Source organism: Typopeltis vanoorti, chromosome 1, assembly GCF_054136105.1.
Source record: "Typopeltis vanoorti isolate ZY-2024b chromosome 1, IOZ_Tvanoo_1.0, whole genome shotgun sequence".
In the NCBI taxonomy this organism is placed as follows: domain Eukaryota; kingdom Metazoa; phylum Arthropoda; class Arachnida; order Uropygi; family Thelyphonidae; genus Typopeltis; species Typopeltis vanoorti.
Window position 1 is genome coordinate 147206293 of NC_143549.1, and position 20096 is coordinate 147226388.

At 35.4% G+C, this 20096-nt stretch overlaps 1 protein-coding gene across 1 annotated transcript in view; it reads right to left on the bottom strand.

Moving 5' to 3' along the window:
• The window catches only part of Rpi (Ribose-5-phosphate isomerase), a 118115-nt gene that overhangs the window by 48806 nt on the left and 49213 nt on the right, over nucleotides 1–20096 (bottom strand). Inside the window, exon 3 of the mRNA XM_090394462.1 lies at nucleotides 19268–19323. Coding sequence (XP_090250588.1) covers nucleotides 19268–19323 — 56 coding nt within the window. The remainder of the gene's footprint in view (nucleotides 1–19267; nucleotides 19324–20096) is intronic.

The window sequence follows — 20096 nt, forward strand, 5'->3', positions numbered from 1 at the left end:
TTAAACTTTTTTCTTTTTTTTTTAAATCACAAGAAACAACCTTTGAAGTTTGTCAGGGACATTTTTTATTAAAATATCAATCCCACACGAGAGATTGAAGAATCTACAGCACACTGATGTCATATATAGGAAAGGGTTGAGAGAAAAGAAAAACTTTTCGTTTTTTGAAAAGCTAGTAGCTGCAGTTGTTGGAGAATGTTTGTGAGGGTGGTTGTTCCAGAGAATGCACACAGATGGAATGAAAAAGAAAGAAGAAACAAGTTTGATACGCTTATAGTTGGATTGTAAAAGGATGTTAGGCATCAGTTCCTTTTTTTTTTTTTTTTTTTTGGTACACCATCCCAAACATATATTATAATGTTGGATTTAGGTAAGGTGGATAGGTGAAAAATATTCATCATGAACTAACAATATCACACAACACCACAACAATAAATTACAAATAAGACATTTATTAATTAGCAAATTCATTTTTTTTTTAAACAAACATCTTTAAAACCAACTACTTTTCATAATACACAAGTCAAAATGAATATAAGAAATTATTAAAATTACAACAGACAAAAGAATTAAGTAGGAACTGGACATCCTCCAACATTTTTTAACCACTCAGCCATCCATATGAATGTTATTTCAATTTCAAAGGAAACTTTGTATCCATGTTTTGAGTGATATGTACATATAATGGCCAGTAGGGTGATTAATAAAAATATATACTTTTTGATATAAACTTTTTTTGAGAATGTAAGTTTCTGTGGTTTAGTAGTTCTGTGGGAAGTTTTCGGTATAGAGACCACATTATTATATAATTAAAGAGTTTAATAAAAATAAGCAATTAAAACCTGACAAGTTATCAAAAACATCTAATATGTGTAATTAATTGTTAATAGGGTTTTGTTGTATAAAATTTTAAGTACCAGTACTCCTGATGATGCAAGTCGTATGACTTACAAAACTCGTCAGGTTTTAATTGCTTATTTTTATTAAACTTTTTAATTACATAATAATGTGGTCTTAATACCGAAAACTTCCCACAAACCTTTTTTTTTTATTATTCTTGATTTAATAAAGTCACATTTCCCTTCATGACATATTCAAATTATTCAAATCTAACATGCAGGTTACTTTACATAGAAAGGAAAAATTTACAAACAAATTAATGGACCTGCAATGGGCACTGATGCCCCCCACCCTTTGGCTAATTTCTATATGGAACACCTCAAGAACAAAACAAAACACTTAACACAACTACTCTCAAACATTTAGTCTGGCCATGCTATGTGTATGATGTGTTTTCCATTTGGCTTCATGGACAACAAACTTTAGATTTTTTTTTCAATTCATCCAAATATCCAAAAATACAAGTCGTGTTAAAAAAAAAAAAAAAAAAAAAAAAAACGAACTTTTGCTATAAAGACTTTATTGCTCATTTTATAACATTTTAAGCACTGTCCCCCTTTTCAAAGTAGTCCTCCTCTACTGGTGATACACCGTTCCCAATGTTTCTTCCATTGTTGGAATGCTTCCTGGAATGCACTTTCTGTGATTATGTCAGTTCTCTTATTGCATTTTCCTGAATCTCCTCTATAGGTTGGAAATGATGTCCTTCCAAAGTAGTTTTAAGTTTGCAAAACAGGAAAAAGTCTGCTGGGGCTAAGTCCAAAGAATAGGGTGGATGGGCACAACGGATGCCTGATGCTTTGCCATATAACTGTAGATGAGGAGCGACGTGCAAGTTGGCGCATTGTCATGGTGCAACATCCAAGTCTGTTTTTCCCACAATTCAGGCTTCTTTTTGAGTGGTTTTTTTCCCTCAAATGCACTAAAACTTCCTGGTACAATCTTATGAATTAGTACCATCTGACCACATGGTACAAATTCATAATGGACAATGCCTTTCCAATAAAAAAAAACACAACCAACATCACCATTCTGCCCTTTTTAAAATGCTTAAACCACTCATAGCACTGTGTTCAGCTCATACAGTCCTTCACGATTGTGGAGGACTGTATGAGCTGAACATATACATTTTTACCAAGTTTGCAGCAAAATTTCACATGCACATTGTTCTTCAACCTCTGTTCACTTTGTCACCAATCTGACAAACAGCTTGTGCATATCCTAACTTCAGCGGATGTAACTTGATGACTAATTCTCCTAGCAGAATGGAACAAATGGCAGTTTGTTGTCAAAACCTGCCGGTAGGTGCGCTCAGTAACTGCAGCGCACTCTCTGTGCTGGTTGGCACACTATTTAAAAAGTTCAGTCTTTTTTGGAACATGGCTCATACACTCAACACTAAGAAAAGAATCATGCTAGTTTATTTAACAGTATTAATTTACAATACAGAATAATAAGAAAATAACTGATATTCAGAGCACAAGAGCAGTATCACAGTACATGAAACAACAACAACAATTTGGTATAACAGCAGGACTAGTTTAAATAAAAAATGTAACAGACAACATCTATTATTGGATAAAACGAGAGAAAACAAGTTTTAATTTGATATTAAAATGACTGTCTCCCAGATTTATGGTAAATTGATACAGCCATACTTGTTGAGGTTTGGAATGTTTTAAAGCTGTTGCTGATTCCAAAAACAATCTCTCTCTCTCTCTCTTACTGACTCATAATGACTTCTGTGTAGCACTTTTGTTTTCTTCCATTTGACCCTATGTGAAGGGGTATCCCAAGGCATGGTTTGCTACACCCAACTTGCTATAACAATAGTGGCAAATGTATTTCTACTCATTTAGGAAAACAATAAAAAACTGTCTGCTCTTTTTTTTTTTTTTTTTGACACACTGGTCACATGTCTTCCAAATAGTTCACTTTTCTATTTATTTATAGAAAGCCAATGCATGCTGGAAGATACTTGCATAAACAATCACACCATCATCCCATTCAACAATATTGGATCCTCAAAATACTAACTCATAGAAACAGAGCTATATGTGCTAATGATGCATCTCTTGTCCACAGAACTCTACATCCACCTCAGAGAACATAAAAACTACATGTGTTAGCTCACCATACTTTTTAGCCAATAACTAAAACCACTATAAAACAGATAAAATAAAACATACAAGACCAAAACGCTCACATTCCTATCCCATATATGTAGAGTTCATCTGAAAAGAAAAGTGAAGTATTAAAAATATATAATTTTCAAACCACACATAGAACTAGTAACCCTGATCCACTTATCAAAGGTTAAACTCCATTCTCTATCACATGCTGGAGTGTGTGAAGTGCCCTGTGACAATGACTTGGCCTGCTAAGTAAAGACAGCTAAGAACACAAATACATTTTCAACTGTCATTATAGTTAGTCATGATTGGTAGATCATGCTTTTGACAAACCCTCACACAAGAATGGTTGGAAAAACACTACTGTACTCTGCAGAAATCATTACAAATCAGAGAGACAATTTTTAGCATTAGCAATGACATTCTCTAAATCTCAAACCAGTATAGTTGCATTAATCTGACTAAAATTTGAGAATTCAGTGCATGGGAAGTGTTTAAAAAATACTTAAATGAGATATCAGATGTCTCTAAAGTTTGAATAGAGTAGGAGTGAAATGGATGTAAGCAAGAGATTCATAAGAAAAAGATGATGTGGAAGGAATATAGTGTGCATGATGAGGTCAGTTACAATAATATAAGCAGCAGACCAGAAGAGTCACAAGTGTTGTATGGAAAGCTAAGTCCAAGTATGAAAAGAAACTGGCTCTGTAAGTAAAAGAATGAATTTGAAAGAATAACTCTACTGAATGCAGAAGTGGTTGTATAACTAGCAAAAAAAAAAGGCATTTTGCTAAAAGCTATCAACCTGGTATATGCAGTATTGAATTTATGCTATCTCTTCACCGTATCAGGAAACTCATATCGATGAGGAGGAAGTACTAGAACTCTTACATAAACTGAAGAAGAATTCTGCAGTAGGAACTAATGGGATATCAGCATGGATATTAAAAGAGTGTTCAGCTGAACTGGCTATTCCTTTGACCAGGCTATATAATTTGGGTCTCAGAACAGGAAAGAATGTAAGGTAATCCCATTGCACAAGGGTGGTGCAAAGATCAACGTATTCAACTATCGACCAATCAGTATCTCAGGAATGGTGGTGAAGCTTTTGGAAAAGTTGGTTAGGGCTTGCATTCAGAAATGGGTTGATAGAATCTCTACTTTGCAATGAACAGCATGAATTTACTAAGAGAAGGTCATGTTTTAGCAACTTACTCACATTCTATAGTAATGTTACCACTGGGATAGAAAAGGGGAATGGATACACCATGATACTTTTGGATTTTACTAAGGCTTTTGACAAAATACAGCATGGAATACTGTTGCATAAACTGGAGAATATGGGATTGGATTATGAACTATTGGCATTGATAAGAGGATGGCTGACTGAAGGATATCAAAATGTGGTATATAAGGGTGTGAATCTGCTAGATTCAATGCCTGATCCTTGAGGCACTGATGTGCCTCAAGGATCAGGCATTAATCCATTGTTATTCAATCTGTACATTAATGTCATTGGAAAGGATTTGACTTGTGACACAACTATTTGCTGATTATGCAAAGATAGGTAGGGTAATCAGGAGTGCTGCTGATATGCAGTACTTGCAGAATGATTTGAATAGGCTGGAATTGTGGACATGTGAAATGTCAACATTGTTAACATTGGTAACAATTGTGAACAAATGTAAAGTTATGCACTTTGGTGCAATTAGATATCCAGTGTTGTATTATATTATTATGGGCAACTCCAAGGAGTCCTTTGACTCATCAAGGGATGCCCCTAAACATCATGTCAAGAACTATTTATCTTTGCTTTGAACTCATTCACAGTCATGGCACCCACAACAGACTGGCAGTCTATTCCACTCATTCACTACTCTCCAAGCAAAAAATCTAGACAAAGTGGTCACTCATTATTATTACTCAGTATATCACTATTTTGCCTGCTTCTGTCACCTCACTTCCATCTATCAATGCTTCTTAAGGTTTTCCTGCCATAGTCATTCTTCCTCTTACTTTGCCACATAGCACAAAAGTTATTTGGAGTTTCCTTTGGCTTGATCATCTAGTTTTTTCTCATCATCTGGTTTTTGTCTTGCTTACTTACCATACTCGTCACCTTTCCTGTCTGATCTTTATACTGTTAATGAGCTTACTAGTCACTTTTTGCATTATTATTATCATTGTTAAGAGATCTCCAGGGAGCCAGGAACTCAGTGAAGGTGGCCATAATATTTGCACCAGCTGTTATACCTGTTCTTGAATACATTCACGCTACTTGCATACACAACATCCAACTGCAATCCATTCCAATCACGCACTACTCTATGAGAGAAAAATCTAGCTCTAACTCCCTTCTTGACAGCATTCATTCTCAACTTCCATGGATGGCCTTGCATCCTTTCTCCACCCTCCATAAAATGAACAATTTCACTACCAAATTTCTGTATAACTCTATAATGCCTTAGCAAAATCCAGCAGAATCATCATGTATCCATTCCCTTTATGACAATCAGTTCTCACTCCTTTATGGACTCAGCTGGAACAAAGTCCATGTGAATGGTAGGAGTATCATGCCCTTCATAGAGTATCATTCTTATCCACTGAATTCTCTTTTTGACCAGCTTTTCCAGTACTTTTACAACATTGATTATATGGATATAAGGTTGGCTGGTGGATAGATACTAAAAAGTAGTGAAGGAGCAGAATCCAGGTGACTAGTGGTGTGCCACAAGGTTCTGTGTTATGGCCATTACTATTCAATTTGTATATAAATGATATAGAAAATAATCTGAAGGGAAATATTCAGTTGTTTGCCGATGATGAAAATTGGGCAGATTAATAGTTAATCAGGGCTATGGAGAGCTTGCAGGATGATTTAAATAGGTTGTCAGTGTGGGCAGAAGATGATGGAACTGTACTCCAGGAAGCAGATGAAACTGGGATTTGGTGGTGGTAACAGAGTTGAAGTGTATGTTCTGAGCAGAAATTCAACAGGTACTTACCATTTTTATTAGCTTTGGTCTTTTCTTCAAATTTTACGAAAACATTTCTGTATTCATGTTGTTGGCGATCTCTAAATGAAAATCTTAACCAGAATGTTAAGCTCTCCAACAAGAACCAGCCTTCCCTTTTTCTTGGGTGTTCAGTCTCCTTCTCTAATGGCCCAAAAAATTCTTATATTTCTTCTGTAACAGAACATTCTGTGGGATCATAACCACAAACGAGACTCATTGTCCATTTCCCCAGTCCAGCCTTGCAGAAAATGAGTTTAAACAAACTAGCCACAGGATTCTTTGAAATGATGTAGAGCTACTACATAGAAGCATCTAAAATTTGAATGCCTCTTCAAAGAGGGCTTCAAGGTTCTCCTACATCATTCCAATCTAAACCTCAACGATTAACTGTCCACATGCAAAATTTTGGAAATTGTTATTTGAAACTCTAGGGTACTAAGAATGAAACTGCTTGTGACATCAACTTTGTGGCAAGTTTGTGACATCAAACTGTTTACAGTTTTTTTTTTTTTTTTTTTTGATGTATTTTAATTTTCTATTATTCATTCTACAGTGAAGATAGTTCATGATGCACAACCAAAATATCTGTATTTCACAGTATAATCTTATTAAAATCTCATTACGCTGAGGACTTCATATTTTCTCGGCACTCGTGGTTCATGTTATTTCTTTTTTAATCTTTGATATAAAGAGAAATGAAGGCTTTTATTTTTACAAAGCACCTTTGGATCAGAATGTGCCTTTTGAGTGCAGCTCTTTTAAATTAAAAAATTAATCAAATGATCATGTATAGGTGTTATTGTCTACCTTTGCTATATTTCTAGCAATTATGCTCTTTGAAACTTGAAGTGGGATTGTAGATGATGATAAATGAATGATATTAATAAACAGAATAACAAGATAGAGCTCCATTTGAATCTTAAAATTAAAAATCTGATATATAAATAAGAGTCTAAAGTATAAAAATGATAAATTTCATTTATGGAGTCGTAAGGCTTTTGCAGAAAGCAGTGATCAGAATTAAGGAACAGAATTTCATAGTACACATTATGTAAGCCATGTCAATGTTGTAAAAGCATTTTGATTGGTTGAGTTGTCATTGTGGTCAGTAAGCTGACCACTCAATGGGCCAAAATATTAGAGGTCATTTCTGGCCCATTGGGAGTTAAACTTATTATTCCCAATACTTCCAGATGGCATTTCTTTCTACGGACATTAATGTTGATGATGTCTTGTGTACTGGGGGACAAACAAAACATTTTAGATTTACTAACATCCCTTAATTTCAGTGTTAGATTATGTTTCACTATACAAATATGAAGAAAAACACAATTCAATAAATTTCTTAAACCTAATGCTGACTGATATATCACTAAACATTATTAATACTAGAATTTATCATAAACCTACCAATGTAGGAAACTACCTACACTGCTAAAAAAATCAGTAACACTCGCTGAATTTATAAATGCACATAAGTATATAACTGTTCACAAAGATTTAAATCAAGAAATTACCTATCTAAAGCAAATTTTCTTTAAACTGCACATATCCACAACTATTAATAAGCTATGTTAATTTGATAACTAAAATAACAGCTACCAACTCTTGATAAAAAAATAAATATTTCTTATAATAAAATCTTGAAATTTCCATATATACAAAATATACATCAAGCTATAAAACACATATTTAAAGATTTTAATTACAAAGTTGTCTTCACCAGTTACTCGTCAAATTCTTATTATATGAGGTGTGTTCAAAAAAAAAAGACCAAACTTTTTTAAAATAGCATGCCAACTGGCACAGAGAGCATGCTGTGGCTGCTGAGTGCAACTAGTGGCAGGTTTTGATTGAACAAATTGCCATTTGGCCCCATTCTGCTATGAGCATTAGTTGTCAAGTTATATCTGCTGAAGTGACTATGTGTGCAAGCTGTTCATCGGATTAGTGACAACATGACAATGAAAGAGCTTGAAGAACAATGCGTGTTTGCGAAATTTTACTTCAAACTTGCTAAAAATTTTACAGACATTTCAAAAACCTGCATGAGCCGAATGCAGTGCTATAAGTGGTTTAAACACTGACGGATGAGTCGGTTAAAGGTTAAGGTGATGTTGGTTGTGTTTTTTGATTGGAAAGGCACTGTCCATTATGAATTTGTAGCTTCTGTGCTAAAACTTCCTGGTACAACTCTGTTTACCATCTGACTATGTGGTCTGATGGTAAACAGAGTTGTACCAGGAAGTTTTAGCACATTTGAGGGATGCTGTGCAAGGGAAGAAGCCTGAATGGTGAGAAAACCAGACTTGGATGTTGCACCATGACAATGCAACTGATGTTTTGCCACAAGGTATGGAAAAACATCAGACATCCGTTGTGCCCCATCCACCCTATTCTCTGGACTTAGCCCCAGCAGACTTTTTCCTGTTTCCTAAACTTAAAACCATTTTGAAAGGACAGTGTTTCCAAACCATAAAGGAGATTCAAGAAAATGTGAATAGAGAACTGCATGTCATCACAGAAAGTGCATTCCAACAATAGAAGAAATGCTGGGAATGATGTATCAGCAGTAGAGGGGATTACTTGAAGGGGACAGTGCTAAAAATGTTGTAAAATGAGCAATAAAGTCTTTATAGCAAAAGTTCGGTCTTTTTTTTGAACACGCTTTGAATATTATTGGGGGGGGGGGTGTAGAGAATATTATAATAGTACTACATGAAAAAGTTCATCATTACTAACTTCTGAACAATTAATTTGCATCTGTCAAGACTCCAATATTATCAGATCTTATACATCTGCCTTCTATGGCATTATTTACTGTATCAATCCATCTACATCTTGGTCATCCTTTGGATCATTTTCCTGCCAACCTGGAAAAGAACACAGTCTTTTACTCTTTCTTCTCCCATTCTGTTTAAGTGACCCTACTACCTAAGATTAGCTCTGCTAACACATTCCTGAATGCTATAATTGCCACATTCTTTCCTAACATCCTCATTTTGAATATGAAACTGCCACTGATGCCATCTGTTCACTCTCCAAATCTTTCTCAGAACCCTCATACTTGAAGGCTCCAGTCTTTGATCAAGTGTTTATTTCTAACCCAGCTCTCAGATCCATAAGTTAAAACTGGTTTGAATACTGTCTTTTAGTCATCATCATGCATATCAAAGATTTAGACCTAGCATAGCCTGTTCTGGTCTTTATTATTATTATTATTCCGGGCAACTCCAAGGAGTCGACAGACTCATTGAGGGAGGCCCTAACATCATGTCAAGAACAACTATTTGACATTCACACAGTATCTATCATACCTTGCCTTGAACTCATTCACGGTCGTAGCACCCACCACAGACTCTGGCAGCTTATTCCACCCATTCACCACTCTCCAAATAAAAAACTTAGCTCTAACACCCTTGTTAACCATATTCTTGCCCAGCTTCCATGCATGGTCCCTAGTCCTCCCACCACCAGTCCTATCTTCAAAAATATCTTCTGGATTAATCTTATAGTAACCCTTCAGTAATTTGAATGTCTCAATCATATCACCCCTTTTCCGCCTATCGACCAATTTTTGCAACCCACAAATCTTCAACCTATTCTCATAAGGTTCATTCTACAGATCTGCTATCATCTTGGTCACTCGTCTCTGGATCCTCTCCACTTCCTCCCCATCACGAAGAAACCCTGACCCATAACTGGGCACAGTAGTCCAGATGGGGTCTTATCAAGGCTCGATACAGAGGAACAATAACTTGTTTGTCTCTGCATATTAAAGTATTTTTCAGAAGCCAAGTGATTTGATGAGCTCATTTAACCACCTTTGCAATGTGCCCCCTAAACTTCAATTCCCTATCCACCAACACTCCCAAATCCCTGGCCTCATCAATCTCCTGGAGTACGATTCCACCAATGTGATATACTGCTGCTATTCTTTTCACCCCAAAATGCATAACCTTATGCTTTGCCACATTAAATTGACATCCATTTTTCCTAGCCCAGTCCTCCAAACTATCCGAATCATCTTGTAAAATTTTGACATCCTGTACTCACAATTGCTCTACCTAACTTTGCATCATCAGCAAACAAGTGAACACTTCCTCTCAGATCCTTTCCTATATCATTGATGAACAAATTGAAAAGTAGTAGTCCAAGAACAAAGCCCTGCGACACACCACTAGTCACAAGCCATCTTTTAGACTCAACTCCTGAATAAACCACTCTCTGGTATCTCTCCATCAACCACCCTCCTATCCATCTCACCAACCATATATCCATCCCCATCTGCTCCAGTTTACTAATTAGGGTTCCATGTGGTATCCTGTCAAAGGTCTTGGCAAGGTCCAGTAGATTCACTGTAAACCCATTACCCTTATCCAGTTCAGCCGTCACTGTTATAAAACGTGAGCAAGTTACTGAGGCATGATCTACCCTTCACAAAACCATGTTGTCCCCCATACAATATCCCATTTTCATCTATTCAATCCTGTATTCTTTTCTTGACTAATTTCTCTAAGACCTTGACAATGATTCCTGAAATGCTAATCGGTCGGAAATTTACAACAGCAGTCTTGGAACCACCTTTATGCAGTGGAACTATTTTCCCCTCTTTCCACCCCCTCGGGACTAACCCAAACCGAGACTCAAATTAAATAAAATGGTCAAGGGTACTGACAATTCTTTAGCCGCTTATCGTAGTGTGGTAAGAAAAGCAAAAAAGGATTACGAAAGAACATTGGCCATGCAGGCTAAAGAGAATCCTATACAGTTTTTTCGATATGTTCCAAGTAAAAAGAAAAATGTATATGGCAGAATGATTTTAAAGAATGCCGATGGTAGGGAGGTAACTGAAACAGTTGATATAGTTGAATTACTGAGTGAGCATTGGATGGTATACCAGCTAATCCCACAGATGTATTAACATTGAGGTTATGTAATAGACTACTCACCTCCACTTCATTCACCACAATTCCCGTATAATCTACTGGTTCATTCATGGATGATATATTCTTGCAAAGTGTTCACTCAGTAATTCAACTATCTCAACTGATTCAGTTACCTCCCTACCATCGGCATTCTTTAAAATCATTCTGCCATATACATTTTTCCTTTTACTTGGAATATATCGAAAAAACTGTTTAGGATTCTCTTTAGCCTGCATGGCCAATGTTCTTTCGTAATCCTTTTTTGCTTTTCTTACCACACTCGTTACTCTTCTGGCTTGCACTTTATACCGTTCATGTGCCTGCCGATCACCTTTCTCCTTAAATTCCCTCCATAGTTGTTTCTTTTTTTACAGCTTAAGCTTAATGGTGTTATTCATCCATTTAACCACTACTTGATTTATCATTCGGACTCTAGGTATACAGTCAGCCATTGCTTCATTCAAACACTTCTTAACTGCCTCCCATGCACTATCAACTTCTAGTCCTTGCAGTTGTACATGCCATGGCACTGAACCAATCAAACTCCTAAGCTTGTCATACTTTCCAGCCCGATAATTCCACATGTACCCTGTCTTAATTGTAAATTCCACACCTTTAGCCACCTCCCAAGTCAAGACCCTATGATCACTCTCACCAATTGGTGGCAATGTGGTCATATTTGTTACAGCCAAATCCTCAGATGTATTTACTAGGTCAAGCACTCTCTGACCCCTAGTATTTACCATTACACGCTGTCACAGATAGTTATCCCTTAATAACCGCATAAAATCCAATTCCTTCCTCCCGTGTGTCCTCTCCTCACACCAATCAATGCGACCATAGTTGAAATCTCCCATAATAATTACCCTCCTTCCACTCATTTCTTCTATTTGCTTGTGCATACTGCCTCCACCATCTTTTCCATCACCTGGTCTACAGCAGCACCCAATTGTATATTTTGTTCTGCTAGCCACAATCTCACACCAAATGGCCTCAAATGTGCTCTTTTCTCTATCCTGCAATTCAACTTCTATTCTCCTTGGCTGCAGCTCATCAGCTATCATCAACAATACCCCCCCCCCATTTTATTCTCCCTGTCATTCCTGAATGAGTATAATATGCCTGAGCGAATAAGGACAACAAATCAGAATGGGATAGTTAATATAAGGCATCAAGGTAGGGATGGGGCTAATGGGGATCTTAAATTCATGTACACTAATGCTAGGAGTATTAGGAACAAGAAGGAAGAGCTTTTGGCCATGGTTGGCACTTCCAGACCACAGGTTATTGGCATTAGTGAATCTTGGCCAAAAACTCTTCCTTCTTGTTCCTAATACTCCTAGCATTAGTGTACATGAATTTAAGACCCCCATTAGCCCCATCCCTACCTTGATGCCTTATATTAACTATCCCATTCTGATTTGTTGTCTTTATTCGCTCAGGCATATTATACTCATTCATACATTCAACTGCCTCCCTAAGGTCTGTATATCTAGCCCCCCCCCCCCTAATAAATCTAGTTTCCCTGATTTTGCACATCCACTACATTCAGCAACACTTTTTCAAGTCTCCTTACTCCATATCCATTCAAATGCAAGCCATCCATCTTATATAGATCCTTTCGCCCATCGAACTCACTCCACATGTCCACAAATTCCACACCACTCATCATACATAACCCACATATAAAGTCATTTGCAATTATGGCCCTCCTTTTAAACACTTCACTGTCATACCGCGGCAAAAGACTAATCATCCTAACTCTCTCACTCTTTTCTTTTGCTACCTCAAACAATTCATTCAGGTCCTCTATCATTTCCATTTTATCTCCTTTCAAATCATTCGTACCTGCCACAACAATCATTTCTTTCACCCTTTCCTTTTGCTCTCTAATAGACTCAGTTACATCCTTTATGGTTGCACCAGGTTGGTACGATTTTGTCAAATCCTCTACTAACACACCTCGTACTAACGAGTCTCCATACAGCACTCTCTCCTTCATTTTGTTGACATTCACACTCATATGCTTATTTTTCCTATCATACTTTTTATTATTGGCTGGTACACTCAGTCGACTTTTGTTCATACGCTCTAGCTGCCGCTTTGCCCTTTGTATCGCTCTGCTCAACAACGCGATCTCACTCATTGCATCTATCTCATCTTTTTTATTCTCTGTAAAACCATTAATTTGCTCTGAATTAATACCATCATTCACACTTTCTACATTCATGCCCTCACAGTTCTCTGGTACAACCTCGCCATTTCTTGTCATATCATTATTTTCTTCATTCTGAAGTTTGACAAAAATATCATACTCCCTACCTGAAATACACTTTAATTCATCATTCTCCTTACATTTTCTACACACATTCACTCCTTTATTATCATCTAACCATACTCCGACCGCACTCTGCAAAGCGTGCATTTCACAGATAGTACACTGAATCATCTCCTTTATATTACCGTTATTGAATAAAGATGGCAAACCATCATTACTGGCCGCCATTTTCCTTTGTACGGGAGCCATACCTCACTTCTAACATATTTTATCAAATTATAAAATGAAACACCAAAAAAACACAAAGAGACACACTAAGATACACAAGGCAAACAAAACTACGTAATATTCAAGTAAATTTATCAATGATAACTTAAAATAACACATCTTATCAAGAGCACTCGACAAACACAAACGACTACGAATCTAATTAGAGCAAGAGGGTTAAACAGAAGAGAATTCAGAGAATATTGTGAATTGCTAGATATGGAATACGGTGATCTCATCCTTCATTGTGAGGTGCGCTGGATTTCTAAAGGACAAGTTCTCAGTAGATTGTGGAAGCTGAAAGAAAGTGTTCGTAATTTTCTGGAAAAGAAGGATGAGCTGCATGAGGAAAAAGCCCTGTTGTGTGATGAGAAATGGCTATTTGATTTAGCATTTTTAGTTGATGTTACCAGCCACCTCAATGATCTAAATTTGAAACTGCAGGGCAAGAACAAATTGTTTCCTAGCTTAGTAAATGACATCAGTGACATCATCTCCCAGTTAGAAAACGGGGATTTAAGTCAATTTCCTGATTTTCTTCATTAAAAATGAAATTTAATGAACTTCCATCACTCCCAGATGCCTCTGATATAATTGATTTTTGGTGATCGTTGCCCTGTGAACACTTTCCAGAACTGAGAAAATTTGCTCAGAGTTATATCTGTCATTTTGGAACTACATACAGATGCAAACAAGCATTTTCATGAATGAAAATGATTAAAAGCAAACTATGGTCGTGACTGACTGATTCAAATTTGAAAAACTGTTTGATGCTTTCTGTAACTGATTTAACTCCAAAAACATTACAAGCTTAGCAAAAGCAAAGCAATTTCAAAAGTCTCAATAAAATAATTAATGTTTATCTTGTCTTTATATGAAATCCTTTTATTTAAAACTGCTAAAAGTGTCTATATTACCACATATATAATAAATCATTTTATGCATAACTGTTAAATATATCCATATTACCAAATTTTAAAAGGGCTGAAAAGTGGTATAAGTTTGTATGGCACATCTTAACTAAAAAATGAAAAAATTGATGCATGAACTATAAAAGGTTGGCCACCCCTGATATAGAGGCTCCACAGCTCATATGTCGGTATAGACGAAGTCCTTTGGTTGGGTTCAAATTCCATTCTGGATGTGATTCAAACTAGGAGCTTTTCAGGAGGTGAGTTAACCAATCTTATACAGAAGCAGAGGGTTTACCCCCCCTCCCCCCCTTCCCCATTGGAAACTCAGGTTATTCATCCCTTAGAACAAGCAAACTGGCCAGTAGAATAAACACAATTTGCAGACGAGAATACTTAGAAGCATAGGGTTAACCACCTTATCCTCATATTACAGTTAGGAAATCCAAGGATGTTTGGAAGGCCATGAGCAATTAAGGGCCTGTCAGAGCTACTAATAGATAGATTACATCTAAATAAAGAGCTAAGATTGACATCACCAATTTTGATATCAGGTTTAATACTACTTTCCTTCATAATGTAATCCATATATATAATGAATCAGGTCACACACCTGATTATCAAATCATTGTACCTCCTTCAATTCTAACTGATGGCTTATAGTTCAAAGAGAGACTATATATTCATCATCATCATGCATATCAAGGATTTAGGCCTAGAGTGGCCTCAGCCTTAGAAGTCATTGTTGAATCTTTTAAGAGGACATCCTGGTTTTCTTTTTCCTAATGGCTTTTACTTTAAGGCTTGTTTTGGTAATCTTTCCAATTTCATTCTTTGAACATGTTCCATCCATTTATGTTTATATTTTTTAATTTTTTCTATTACTGATTCCTGGTTTAACTCTTTCATAATTTCTTCATTTCTTTTGTGATCAAATAGAGTATACTTTGCAGTTTTTCTCATAAATTTCCTTTCAGCTGTTATTAATGTTTGTTTGTCTTTTTGTTTTATTGTCCAGATTTCACTTCCATACGATAAGACTGGTAAGACTAATGTATTGTATACTTTTAGTCTGGTTTTTTTTTTTTTAACTAGGTTTGGTTTAAATATAGAGTTAATTACACCTGTCATTTTTAAATATTTTGCAATTTTTAGGTTCATATCTTTTTCATTTTCACATGTAATCATACAAACTAAGTAGTTAAATGAATTCACCTGTTCTAAAATCTTGTTATCTATTACTATTTTAGTTCTTGCTTGTCCTTTAAAGGCCATAGTTTTTGATTTTTCTGTTGATATCATCATTCCATAATCTTTGGCTATCTCATTTAGATTTAAAATAGCTTTCTGTAAGTTATCTTCAGAATTGTAATTATTATTTGGTCATCGGCAAAAAGGAGAGCATTTAAGTTCACAGTAGGAGAAAGTTTAATATCTTGATGGAAATTTTTATTTCATTTTATTATTATGTATTGCTCAATATAATATCCCATTTACGCTGCATAACTGTAGTATTTTTAACAGCTTTCCTCTTGCCATATGCTTTTTTCAGATGTATGAAACTTACAGAGCCATACTTGTTATGTTTCCAAGATTTCTCAACTATTTATCTTAAAGTGAAAATATGATCCTGATTATCTGTATTTGGCTAGAATTCAGCTTATTTTTCACTAAGCTTCTCTACCACAGTTACTCTAAATTATCAAATCAGCTAAAAAATTATCAAATCATTCTACAGTGTTACACAGTCTTGCCATAAATACTGTTATAACTTCTGCACTGCCCACAAAACTGCATGAGTCCAGTTTCATTAGTGAACACTCATTAGCCAACACTCACATGTTTATCAGTAGAGAGAGAGAGAGAGAGCCAGCTAGCTGTATAGGTTAACATGTAGTGGGGGAGATTATGAGAACTGTGTAGCTGTAATAGCACTTCACAAGGTTGAAATGTGGCCACCTTTTATTTTCAACATGGTAAAAACACTTGGGATCAGTAATATGTTTGTGTATCGGACTAACAAGTTTTATAACAATATAAAAGATGTATCTGACCGCCAAAGAACAGGTCAGCCGTACAGTATTAGGATGCAATAGCTTGTTGCATCCTAATGCTGTAAGAGATGTGAAGGCAAACCTCTGATGCAATCCTGTGAGAATGCAGAAAGTGATGTCGTGAAAGATTAATGTTTTGCAGAGAACAATGTCATGTATACTAACTGAAAACCTATTGTCGTTCTACTAGACACTTCCTAACCACAACTGGCAGAGGGTAATAAAATCAAAGGCATTTCTCTGGTGGTACACAAACAACAGACACAGAGATATCCTCTTCACAGATGAGAAGATTTTCATCATTGAAGATCATTTAACCATCAAAACAATTGGGTATATGCCCCAGATGATTGCACAGCACATGCCGTAGCACTCAGGATTCAAAGAGATCATTACCCCACATCAATGATAGTTTGGTGGAGGGGTGACATATGAGGGGATATCCAAGTTACAATTCTGCAAGAAGGGATCAAAACCTCTGCCAAAGTGTATCAACACCATGCTGGAACCTGTGGTAATAGAAATTGGTACTAAAAATTAGATAAAATCCGTTTATCCATTTTTTCCTGAAGGATACTTAAAAAAAGCAGGACTTTTGGAATTAACTCAGGACATTTTTATAAAAACGGGACGAATAGGAACCCTACCCAAAGCGTAAGAGTAGTCATGTTGGCAATACTGATATGCCAAAGAGAAGCCATTAAGTGCTTCCTTTTAAGTGAAAAGGAAAATGTTCTCGACTTCATAAAATAAATAAATAAATAAATAAATAATAAAAATGTGTGCTGGGGTTGCTAAGATTCCATTCACATTCATATAACTTTTATTGCAGTATATTGTTATAATAGCTCTATTTTGTTATTGTAGTTATTGTTGTTAATCTCTTACTGTGCCTGTAAAGGAAAAAACATAGTATATATAGGGTTCAGTACTATCCGAAGTTTCAGGTATCTGCGTAGGGTCTTGGAATGCATTCCCCGTGGATTGGGGGGGGGACCATTGTACAATCATTTTCCACAAATAGAAAAAAGTAACCGTTCTTAATTTTCAAAGTCAATAATATCAGAAGTTACTGAAATAAAAACAATTGCAAAATTATCAATGTCAACTGCCCCTACATATCTGAGGTTTGGCAGATCCCAACTATAAAAAACCCTCACTCAATCAGAATTCTTTTACAGCATTGACACGGCCTACATAATGTATAATACAAAATACTGTTCCTTTATTCGGATCACCGCATTCCCTAAAAAGGACTTTACGATCCGGAATTTATCTTTCATCACATATTATTTAGATTTTTACTTTTGAGGCATTAAAACCAGTCTTTTTTCATCCTTTGCAGTTTAAGTTAGGGAACATATTAGAAAGGAAACTTGGCATCATTAAGTGAGCAGAATTGAAATGGTACAATCACTTAAACAGAATGAGAGAAGAAATTTTAGTGAAAAAAGATTTCTGATACAGTTGATAATAGCTTGGATGACCAAAATGACAACACAAGAGACCTCAGAAGATTATTCTGGAAGAAAATTGTTAATAATGATAGGAAGAACTCAATTGTGTGACCTCTGACAGTAAACATCAGGGAATGATGATAATGATGAAATTTTTTTTTATTATTTATTATAATGAAATTGAGTGGGACACCAGATGATATACAAACTGGTTAACATGAAAAAAATAATAATAATAAATAAATAAATAAATCTATGATCCTGGCAGGGAGAAAAGGTGATGAATAAACTTCTCATCAACAGAAAAATCTTCTATAAAATAGTCAGCTTTCAAGCATGTACGCTTACCTCAAAATGGTGGAACAGAGAATGCATAATTTTTATTGTTTTATTTCTGTTTTGGAATAGCAAAATAAAATTCAAGATAATGACCAGCTGAGAATGGCAGAACAGAAAAACTCTGTAACTCTATTTCTTTCTTTCTCTTTGTATGTATTCATTCAAATGATGTGATGAGATACTCAAAGTACTCATGGTTTATATTAAATTAAATTCGTTATTTTTCTTCCTTACATATGTAGTCATTTAATCAAAGACACTAAGAAAATTAACCTTCTAAAATGAAAACTGAACATTATCAGACACAAGTGAATCTGGTGCAATTTCTTCTGCAAATCTTTAAATAAAAAAGTAAGTTGACAAAATCATAAAAGAGACCAGAAAAATGTATATGAATAAGTGCAAACAAAGAAAATATACCAAAAATGACTGAATACTGATAGCCCAGTCAGCAAAACAAACCTTATCTAAGTTCATTATGTTGAATTTTTTCTTGACAATTATTCATAAGATTATTACACTTTTTTATAAAATCTTTATCAAGTAGCTTTATTTTTATCCTCCTACATGTTTTGCCAATCTGTATTCCCTGAGGATGCCAATAGAAACAGATTGGCGAAACATGTAGGAGGATAAAAATAAAGCTACTTGATAAAGATTTTATAAAAAAGTGTAATAGTCTTATAAACCTTATCTAATTTTACAGAACTTGTCTTTCACTGTATCTAATTAAAACATTTGTAATAAATTTTGAAATGAATTTTTGAATTTTTTCAGTTATGGCCTCTTTCATGCATCTACTGTAAATGCAAACCTATAAAGATAGACATTTTATCTAAAGATGATGATACTTTATTTTTTAAAAAAATTTCACTGAACAAAATTTATAAAGTTGATATCTAATTATTCAATTCCTAAAAAGTAAAGATAAGAAATTATGGTAACATATATAAAAATTAATGTAATATATACAAAACTTATTACCTGAAATGAAGTAGGAACACAAGTAATATTCCACTGCTCATTTTTAATTTTAGTAGCTAAAAGATAAAGAATATTATAATTATTAATAGCTGCCAACTTTTTTTAATGGCATATATGCATTTTGATATTTACACATATGTAATACTTAACAATATTTAACATATTATATAGGTAGGGGTGCTTAAGGGTCAAAGCTGTATAACTGAGAGGAGACCTCCACATAGCCTTTAAAGGAATGAAGAGAACCGACCAGGGCTTCTGACCTAATGTCCAATCCTCACCTTCTCGTGGTGCACCCTGTTGGGTATCTACTTGGATACTGAACGAACGAGGATGGGATGGCAATTTGGGATTTAGTCGACCAAATTTATTCTTATTAGTTAAACCAAAATAAAAAATGATGGTACACCATGAAAAATTTCTTGCCGGCTGGGTCGTCGCCCGGTTAAACAACGCCCCAGTTGTTTTCGCCAGGGAACAAGGGCGAACAGCGAAAAGTCTGCTACTGGAACAAATCTGAAAACAAACCCCAACACAACATCACCAGAGTTAAAGATTGGTACTATCAACATAAGAAGCCTAAATGGCAAAGAAATGGAGCTAACTGAGGAATTAGATAAGTACCAGATCGACATAATAGGGGTGACTGAAACAAAAAAGACCAAAACTGGTGAGATGTTTCTGAGCAATAAATACAAACTGTTATATTCAGGCAATGACAATCAAGGAAAAGAAGGAGTAGCCATAATATTCAACACAAAATACGAGGCTAATCTTCTTGAATGGCAGTCAGTCTCAAGTAGAGTAATGTGGGCAAATATGAGAATGG